The 10,173-nt window shown below is 33.0% G+C and overlaps 1 protein-coding gene across 3 annotated transcripts in view; it reads left to right on the plus strand.

Moving 5' to 3' along the window:
• The window catches only part of LOC138706422 (E3 ubiquitin-protein ligase rnf8-B-like), a 37,291-nt gene extending 28,119 nt beyond the window's left edge, over positions 1 to 9,172 (plus strand). For 2 of the 3 annotated variants that reach the window (XM_069835712.1, XM_069835713.1), the window contains exons 9-11: positions 299 to 410; positions 7,669 to 7,823; positions 9,014 to 9,172. In XM_069835712.1, the coding sequence (XP_069691813.1) occupies positions 299 to 410; positions 7,669 to 7,823; positions 9,014 to 9,054 (308 nt within the window). In that variant the 3' untranslated portion in view covers positions 9,055 to 9,172. The remainder of the gene's footprint in view (positions 1 to 298; positions 411 to 7,668; positions 7,824 to 9,013) is intronic. The other variant, XR_011333995.1, reaches the window with a different exon arrangement.
• The last annotated feature ends 1,001 nt before the right edge of the window (positions 9,173 to 10,173 follow it).

Raw genomic sequence — 10,173 nt, forward strand, 5'->3', positions numbered from 1 at the left:
TTTTATGGAGAAAGTCACTTTGATATGCGAGTGTTTTGGATTAAGAGCACGTTTTCGAAACGAATTATGCTCGTAATCCAAGGTTTTACTGAACTTACAATATGTTGCATTACTTTTTGGGGATACTTTTAAGAACTTAATAAACTTGGGATTTGTAGTCAGTAAAGCAACCAGTATTAAAGAGATTTTGAATATAGTAGTTGCCAGTTCGTTCTAGGCTAGAGAATGGGAGGTTATACTAGTGTATACTGCATTGTTGTGTTTCAAAATTGATTAGTGAGTCATCATTTAATTTCAGTTCAGGAGTTGCTAGGGCCCAAAGAAAAACCCGAGCCTTCTCGAGGGCCGCAGAGACTGCGCAGAAGACGAGGCAGGCACGATTTGTCACAAAGTAGTTCAGAAGATGCCAGGTTAGTCAGCTTAAAGCTCCTGATTAGGTTTCAGATTAGTAGATTTTAATCCATTCTTGCTTTATTTCCTAATTGGAACATTTCAGTGAAGTTCTTCCTCTTGAATCTGGCTGTGAAATTGGTTTTATTTTCTCGTACATTTTACACACCAAACTCTTGTGTCTAATGAGGTTAAGGCATGTGGGTTCAAATCTTAGCCAAGGGCAGTTGATTTTTAGGTGGAAAAAATTCAAAGTTCAGCTTCTATCAGATGATGAGTTGGCTACATGTAGTATATTTACGGTACTATATGTAGAAGATCCATGATGTATGAAAATAAAGATAGGAAAAGTTATATTCCTTGGTATCTCGTTACACTGATTTCAAATTGTGATAACAGATTTTACCATAATAGCAATTGTGAAGGCATACTAGGTTTTATACTGTGTTTGGGCTCAGTGTATCTGTTTCAGACCGGATAGTTTACCTACTTGCAGGGTGTAATAGACCCAAAAGAGTAAGCAAACCATTATATCTGGTGATATACTTACTGTGCTGATGAAATTTGTAAGTAGTTTTGAAATTGGAGAAATTAAGTCCAGACACACAGTATAAAATCCAAAAGTTTTGTTTAGAGCAAAATTACAATGGAAGTCTAAAATCTAGTAAAATTGTCAATGTTTCTGATAGAGATTAATGGGAAAGTAATACCATATAAACGTAAATAATCTGCACACCCTAATTTTAGGAGAGAAAATTAAAAAGAAAAAAAAAAAAGTGAAGCGGTTCCAACTTTATTTCAAATAATATGGGCATCCTAGTTTTTCTTTGCTAAATTCCGGAAAAAATATGCACGGAGTATTCACATTTATACGGTATTTTAAAATGTCACCAGGGTCTTGCCTGAACAACAGTTCTCACTTACATTATTTATGAGTTACACACATTGAAAATGAGTAACATGACTATACCATACCTCTCTAAGTGAATTATATGTACCCAGTATATTCTGAAGAGGCATCATATCAGTGATTTTGAATAAGATGAATGTCATACTTCATAATTTGGCAAGACCTCTGGCATGGTTTTCATGAGAAACAAATTAAAACTAGATATCCCCACATGATAGATTTGACATAGAGGAAATCTGACTTTAAAAAATGTTGCTGTCAAAATTAAACTTCCGGGCCTCATCTTGTTGCTTTATTAGGAGGAAGTAATTCTCACTTACAGATGCTGCAACTTGAAAAACTGAATTATTGTTAGATACTAATTGTGGCTAATGAAAGAACTTTAATAAACCTGGCAATTACAAATACATCCTACACTTCATTCTGTAGAGAAATAGTAAAAATAACAATAATAATGACTTTGATTTCATCAATTTAACCAAAGAAGTTATGACTGGAACTTTCCTCATATTTTAGACATTAGTTCCATTTGTTTGTGTGTGCGTCATATTAAAACATTTAAATGAGCGTTGTTACCATTCCCTCTTTCCCCTCATAGAATTTCTGTTTGTGTGTCCCCCCCCCCCCCAAACAAAAGATACTACTCTCTTTCCTCCACTGGTCACAATAAGACATTTTTCATCTTTCATGTTTCTTTTCTGCATGTGATCTTTTATTCTATCCTCCTTCTTCTAATGCCGAATTGTTTCGTTTTCCTTTTTTGTATGGTATCCAGTGGAGGTGTTTCTTTGTTTATGCTCGACCATGCCGAAATGTAGTAATTATACACCTGATAGCAGCCCTTTAATGGACCTCATTGAAGTACACCTATTCATTAAAGTTCAGGTATTCCACCAATCAGAAAACACCATTGTAGCAATATGAAAGCGCAAGTATCGATTATTCTCGGATATGCAATCGAAAGACAACTAGCAAAACGTCACGGAGGCTGGAAATCCAATACTGTCGCAGAAGGTTATGTTCTGTTACTATAATAATTAGCGTTAATTGTAAATAATATTCAAATAAATTCAATTTGTCATCTCGTTTTTCAGTGTCTAAATCAATTTCAAGGTTATATCAAGATTAATGTTGTTGTTGTTTTCTAATGCCAGGCGTTTGACAATAAAGTCATTTGACCTCTTGCACTCCAATATTTTTCAAAGATATTATCATGACTAGCCACTGAAGCACAGATTTTGAGGTGTTCCGAATCCATTTCTTGGTTTGAGTTGCACAATGGGCAGTTAGGGGACTTTCCAATTCTATGCAGGTGTTTGGCCAAACAATCATGGCCTGTTGCCAATCTAAATGCAGCTACAGACTATTTTCGTGGTAAATCGGGAATTAACTGTGGATTTTGATGCAGAGAGTTCCATTTTTTCCCTTGGGATTGAGTTATCAAATTTTGTTTGTTGAAGTCTAAGTATGTAGATTTAATAAATCTCTTCACAGAGTAATGCGTAGATTTAGTAACAGGTCTGTAAGTAGCAGTGCTGCCCTTCTTTGCTAAAGCATCTGCATTCTCGTTTCCCAGGATTCCACAATGGGATGGTATCCATTGGAATACAATTCTTTTATTGAGTGATAATAATTGAGAAAGCATTTTAGTTATTTCTGCTGTTTGGGATGAAGGTGTGTATTTAGAGACTATTGATAGAATAGCTGCTTTGGAGTCTGACAATATAACTGCATTCCTAAATTTATTGATGTGGCATAGAAGATTCCTGAGACATTCACTTATTGCAATGATTTCACCATCAAAACTTGTTGTTCCATATCCAAGAGATCTATAAAGTGAGAAGAGACAGCAAGTAACACCTGCACCGGCACCTTGTTCTCTGGAGATCAAGGATCCGTTGGTGTATAAATGAAGCCAGTTTTGTGGAGGGTACCTAATATTAATTGTCTCTAAAGACAATTGTTTCAGTATTTCAGTGTTTACTTCTGATTTCAGTATTTCTTCTGTTAAATTTAGATTATATTCTATATTTAATAGAGTTAAAGGGTTTGGTTTAATTTGTAAGTTTTCTTTTAAATTCGGGATATTGATTTTCTGTTTTAATTCTTGAACCATGGATATGAAACTTTTTTGAGTTTTCAATCTACAAAGAGGACTGTATGAATGCCAATTGTTACCTGGTAATCTGATAAGTTTTTCATATTGAATCAGTGCTTTTTCTTCTATTGTCATTTTGATGCTGTTAATATTAGTGAGGAATCTCATAGAATCTATTGGCGTTGTTTTGATTCCACCAGTAATGAGTCTGAGAGCTTGGTTTTGAACATATTCTATGTCGTTTATGAAAGGTGAAGTAATTAAAATTTCTCCGCAGTATGTCAGCACTGGCTGTATAAACATTTTGTATGTAGTGTTCAAAGTATTCCTAGAGCATCCCCATTTCTTTCCTGCTAGTCTTTTTAGAAGGGAGAATCTTTTACGAGCTTTTTCAGAAATGTATTTCAAATGGTTGCTCCATGTTAACTTACTATCGAAAATAACTCCAAGATATTTGGATTCATAAGTCCTAGGAAGGTGTTGGCCATTGTATTGGATATTGAATTCTCTTTCTTTTTTACCAAGTGAAAATATTTGGTAGTTACTTTTGCTTAAATTGAGTGTCATCAAATTTGATGTATTCCATTCATGTAGTTGATTTAGAGCTTTAAGAGCAGAATTTTGAATTTTGTCTCTCTGTCTGTAAGATCTGGAAGTCCACAAAACTATATCTGCAAATAGTGCTGTTTTCATGTTTGATTCCTCTAATAGGGAGGGTAAGTCATTTATATAAATATTGAATAAAGTTGTGCTGAGGACAGCGCCCTGAGGTAGACCTCGATATGTTTGTCTGTAACTAGAAAGTGAGTTATTGAATTTAGTGGCAATGAATCTTTGACTAAGGAATTCTGATATCCATCTGAACATATTGCTGGAGATACCTAATTTCTGGAGTTTTAGTAATAATTTATTTCTCCAGAGTCATATGCTAACTGAAAGTCAATAAATATTGCCAAGGTATCTTCTTTCTTGTTAAAACTGTCTTCTTGGCCAAGGCGTATGACTTGTTCATTGGTAGAGTGTAGTTGTCGAAAACCGGCTTGTCTTGGTGATAAAAGATTTTGGGATTCTAAATACCAAGTTAATCTGTTGGAGATCATGGACTCCATGGTTTTTGCTATCATGCTTAATAGTGCTATTGGTTGATAACTATTAACATCATGAGCAGGTTTCCTTTTTTGTGAATTGGTGCAATGATTGCTTTTTTTCAAGCTGCAGGAATTGAGGTGTTCCATGATAAATTGAAAATGGATAAAAGTACAGACTTGGCTTTTTCCCCCAGATGTTTCAAAAATTCGGAATGAATGTTGTCGGGGCCAGGAGATTTCTTGGCTTTTAAATTTTGTATAGCTAGAGTTAATTCTTTGGAAGTAAAATTTTGATGAAATATTTCAGGTTTTGTACTAGTAATATTGTTTTTATTATTTTTATATAATTCTCTTTTGATAAATTTGTCAGTTTTTTTTATATTGGGATGTAATCTGTGAGAGTTTGAGTAGTGTTTGTTAAATGCGTTTGCTATATCTCTACTATCTGTTAGTGTTTTGTTATTATGAATAATAGGTTGGCTAGTATTTTCCTGTGTATTGGAAATATTCTTCAGAAATTTATATGTTTTAGCGCTATCGGTTCTGTAATTAATATTTTCAATAAATTTGTGTGTGTCCCCCCCCCCCCCAAACAAAAGATACTCCTCTCTTTCCTCCACTGGTCACAATAAGACATTTTTCATCTTACATGTTTCTTTTCTGCATGTGATCTTTTATTCTATCCTCCTTCTTCTAATGCCGAATTCACAAGGTCAGTTCCACTCCCCAGTCAGATAAGAATAACATGAATACTTATGAATAATTTCAAGTTAGAAATATGGTCGAGCATAAAAAGTCGTATGAAACTTGACTATAATGGTAATTAAGACGTTCATATGAAAATTATGAAACTCGCGCTCGTTTCATAAACATACTCGCGTCTTAATTACTACCATTATAGACTCGTTGCATAATGTACTATTATTTGAGTATTCATTCTTCATTTTGTATGTCCATAATATCTCAGTTATAGTTCTTCTATTTCTTGGAATATAATTTTCTTCCCATGTGTTTTCCCTTTGTCCTCTCTTGATATTTCGTGCTGATCATCTTAGTCTATTTCCATAACCAACACTTTATGGGGGAATATGATATATCAGTAATTCAAAATACATATGCTGTAAACTTGAATCGAGAGGCCTATTTTCACAATCAGAAACATAAGATAAGGAAACTTCCATAGTAATTCTTTAGTTATATTGAATGTTTGCCATAAATTTTATTTTTAAGAGAATTTCTCTGTTAACATTGCAAAGTGATGTCATCACATTTCTACTTCCAACCTGACACTTTCAGTAGGTAATTTTTTTTTTTTTTTTTTCCTTTGTAATTGTTTGCTTCTTGTCTGAGAGAATTTTTTTTTACAAGAAAACAGTATGTTGCCACTCGATGTCTCACTCTTTATATGGAAAAAAAAATGTTACAACATCCGTAACTAAATTGTAAAGATCACCTTTATCCCTGTTTGTGATGATAATGATAATAATAATATTATTATTTAATATTATGTTTGGGGAAAACCTCGGAAGAAACCAAATCATGTGATGAGCCCAAGCGGAGATCGAACCCATGTATGAATACAACAGATCAGTGGGCAAACATGCTACCACCTCAGCTACGTCTGTGGCTTCTCATTATTACTTGCTTAGAATCATTAAGAGTAATGTTGTTTTCTGGGGAAACAGTTTGAGCAGAATCATATTATATTTGTTGTTGGTATTTCTCTTCTTGACTGTGGATGTCTTTCTCTTTGTGTATATTAATACCTGGAATAGGCTTATATTATTTGTTGTATGTAGGACATTCATTGGTCGTTTGAGAGTTGCTACTGGTGTTTATTTTGCCAGACATTTCAATAGCAAATTATTCAGATACAGTTTCCAGGGTATTCATTTCTTTGCCTAAAATCACGAGTCTGGTATTAATAATTTTACACTATATTTCAATGCTAAATTTATATTTATAATGTTAATAATATTTGTATTGATTTGAAAGAGCCAGTGATATGTATATAAAATTAAACAACTTATCTGGTGTTGTATGAAGAAAAAATAGTAGAAATTTATGACCTACTTGATGAAATGCACAATAACTTTGAAAAGTATATGAATAGAAGAAATCTAGAAATTACTAATATTTTTATAAAGTCTTCATAATATGTTATATTCTCTGGAATAATATCTTCTCATGAAATATTAATAAATTCTTGAAAATTATAAAATGTATAAGCATAAACATAAAAACTTAATGAACAATAGTTATTTTCTTCCTTTGTTGTTGTTGATGATTCAGTGCTTATCATGCTTGCATTAGAGCTGAAGTTTATGGATTGAAACCAGATCAAGGTGATAGATATTTAGGACCATTGAAATTCAACCTCATGGTCTCTTAAGATAGCTTTGAGATCTATGTAATAGATTATAGAATATGAAAAAATCCTGCCTTTGAATGGAAGAATTCGTGGCAAAATTTTGTGGTTGTTTTTACTTTCGTCAAAATTCATTTTGGTAATCATCATCCTCACGTACCATCCTATCATCAGCATTAATGAATTTCACTCTGCAGATACTTCCACGTCAGAAATGAAATTTTCCGTAATGCAAAACTAGCAAAATTTAAGGATTTCATTTTCATATTGGGTGGGGGTGTAGGCAATCACTTAACCATTTCCTTTCCTTTTCATAATTACATTTAATACTTTTTTTTATCTTTAAGAAGTCCTTTATTCATTTCCAGCTGGTGGCAGTAGAATTTTAATTGTGCAAATCTTCAGTGTGATTCATATAATGAGTAAATAAAGCTGTTAGTCCCATCTAGTATATTTACTGCATGTGAAATGTCTCATTCGTCATTGATAAAAGAAAAATTCTGTGTCCAAACCTGATGTTACTTGGTTGTCAGCTCTTAATAAAGAAGTCTTGACTGGGGAGTTCAGTTAAAATTAAGTACAAAGATGTTGAGAGTTTGGAGTTTGCATGTGTAGTCTGCATGTCAATAATGTAACAATAGTAATGAAAAGAATATTTTAGTATTCGTATAGCACTAGTGAATATTTTTTCCTTGTTTTACAGTTACATTAAATATGATAGATTTATTTCCTCAGCTTCATACAGTAAAACAGGTCACTAATTTACAATAAATCAACCAGAACCCAGACTTATATTTGCATGTTATGTCCACAGCGCGAATTCGATCATCGTCATCAGCAGCGAGAGCTCGTCCGAGTCAGATTATACAGAGAGGTCGAGGGACTCGGATTCAGAATACTTGAGTGACGAGTCAGTCCCAGGCGATCCAGATGTTTACTATGGAGGCTATGGACACTGCTATAACTGCGGTTTGTATTGTTAATGTTTATGTATTTTGTATGCTGTGGGCTCGAATAAATAGTTGCTTATGCTCTATATTATCTTCTATGATTGTACAGAATTCTATAAGTTACTGCAAATGTTTTTATATTTTATAAATAACAAATGCACAATAGTTATTAGCTGGGGTATAAAAAGAATAAGCTATTTTGCTGTTCTGTATAATTTCCTCAAATCCAGTGACAAGGTTTTAGAAGTAAGCCAACGATATTTGGATTAGGAAAATGAAAGTGAAATTGGCATTGTTGCGAAGATCCTGAAATATTTATGCGAGATCATTATAAGTTATAGATGCTGTACAACTGCAGTACAGTCAAAGCCATATAAAAGCTAACAGGTGTAATTCAAATACAATGTAGGCCTAATCCAATATGCCTCTTGGCGATAAGTGAAATTTATAAGTACATTGTGTATCATCAGATGGTTCTTTCAGACGGGCAGACATTATTGCCATTAACGGACACTTAAAACGGGCTCTTGTTCTTGACCCTACTATCCGTTTCGAAAGAAACCTAAATCAGGCCACCGAAGTTGATATTGAGAAGAAGTCCATATATGAACCTTGTCTGCCTTATCTTTCTCAAAAGTACAACGTCCCTCTTAAACAGTGGTCTGTCATTGGTTTGCTGTTTGGCAGTAGAGGTTCTATTTCCAAATTCACATGGAATTATCTTAAGGAACTTCACATTCCTTTTGATTATGTAATGTCTGTCCTTATAAATATTATCAATGATTCTCTTCAAATATTACATCATCATCTGTATTTCAATTAATCCACTTATATTTGCCTTCAACAATTAACTTTCTTTTTTCTCTAATGTATCACATCACATTATATTGTACATGTTTATTGTATTCAGGACCCTTGTGGTCACCCAAAATTCTTTGAGCTGATGTCTATAATTTAGAATTTATATATTTTATATATATATATATATATATATATATATAGAAGATGTTAGTTAAAATATAAGGGATGCTTGCTGAACTAATGATTCATTTGATAGTAAGTAAAAGCAGTGGAAAACAGGACTGCCATTAGAAAAGTTGACCCAACAGCATATTCGATCATCACAAAGATCAAAAACTATTTTTTTTAACAATATCTGAATATCATGAAAGCCTGAAATTTCAGAATGGTATTAATCTCTTGTTTCAGGCAGAAGAGGTCATTGGGCAAACGGCTGTCCCAATCTTTAAACAGTACCGGTAACTGCAGGAAGGTTTTGTCAATTTATTTTTTATATAAATAGCTGAATTAAAAAGAAATACATTTGTAGATACTGTGTAAAATATATAATCTATTCAAATAACATTATCCCTTGTGTTTCATTTATTAATAGAGTGCCTTGAAACATTTCTTGTTTCAGGCAGAAGAGATCACTGGGCAAAAAGGCTGCCCTAATCATTGAACAATGACTGCAGAAAAGTTATGTCAATTTATTTTTTTTTTTTAATGTAAATAGCTGAATCAGAAAGAAATGTATCTGTAGATATGTGTGAAATGTATAATTTGTTCAATAGCTCTTGTGTTTCTTTTATTTAAAAGAGAGCCTTACTAATTTAAGGACTTTTAAAATTGATCATATCTCTGTTGTCAGCAAGTTATTTATGTAGTAATCATAATTATAATATGGAACTTTAGTGAATTATACACTTAAATCTATATTATGATTTTTTGACGTTAACATACAAGGACTTGGTGGAACTTGCATGGTATAGAGTAAGCAACAATGTCCTACTCTCTCATTATAATGGGTCATTATACATACATTGGTAACAGTCATACATTCCTCAGGCAGAAATCCAACTCGAGATTGTACAATGTTAAAGTTGCGTTTCTCAGTCATTATACACCAAGTCTCTTCATCCTAATGTCAAAAACAAGAGAGTCCAAATTATACTTATCCTCAAGGCTTGCAAGACTGATTGAGAATTACTTTGTAAACAATAACTACTTTTGTTTTCTGTGCACGATTTGATAGTTTCACATATTTCAAACAGTTCATCTTCAAATACTGAGCAGTATGAAGAGTTTACAGTGCTGAATGAATCTCCGAATAACTGTTATAGAGTACAAAGAGATTTCCCAATTCCATATTTTGAATTTGAGTGTCCACAAAAAAGGAAATATAGTGTAGTATAGTGTATATAGTTATTTAACTTGGTAGAGATAAGGCCATCAGGCCTTCTCTTCCCCTCTACCAGGGGATTACAACTACAATATTAAGAATAAAATTCAAAGTACTAAAAGGTTACCTGATTAATAAAAGCTAGACAACTTATTATAGAAGTTAAGAACAAAGAAAGATTTTTTTT

The sequence above is a fragment of the Periplaneta americana genome, chromosome 9 (assembly GCF_040183065.1).
Source record: "Periplaneta americana isolate PAMFEO1 chromosome 9, P.americana_PAMFEO1_priV1, whole genome shotgun sequence".
NCBI classification, from domain to species: domain Eukaryota; kingdom Metazoa; phylum Arthropoda; class Insecta; order Blattodea; family Blattidae; genus Periplaneta; species Periplaneta americana.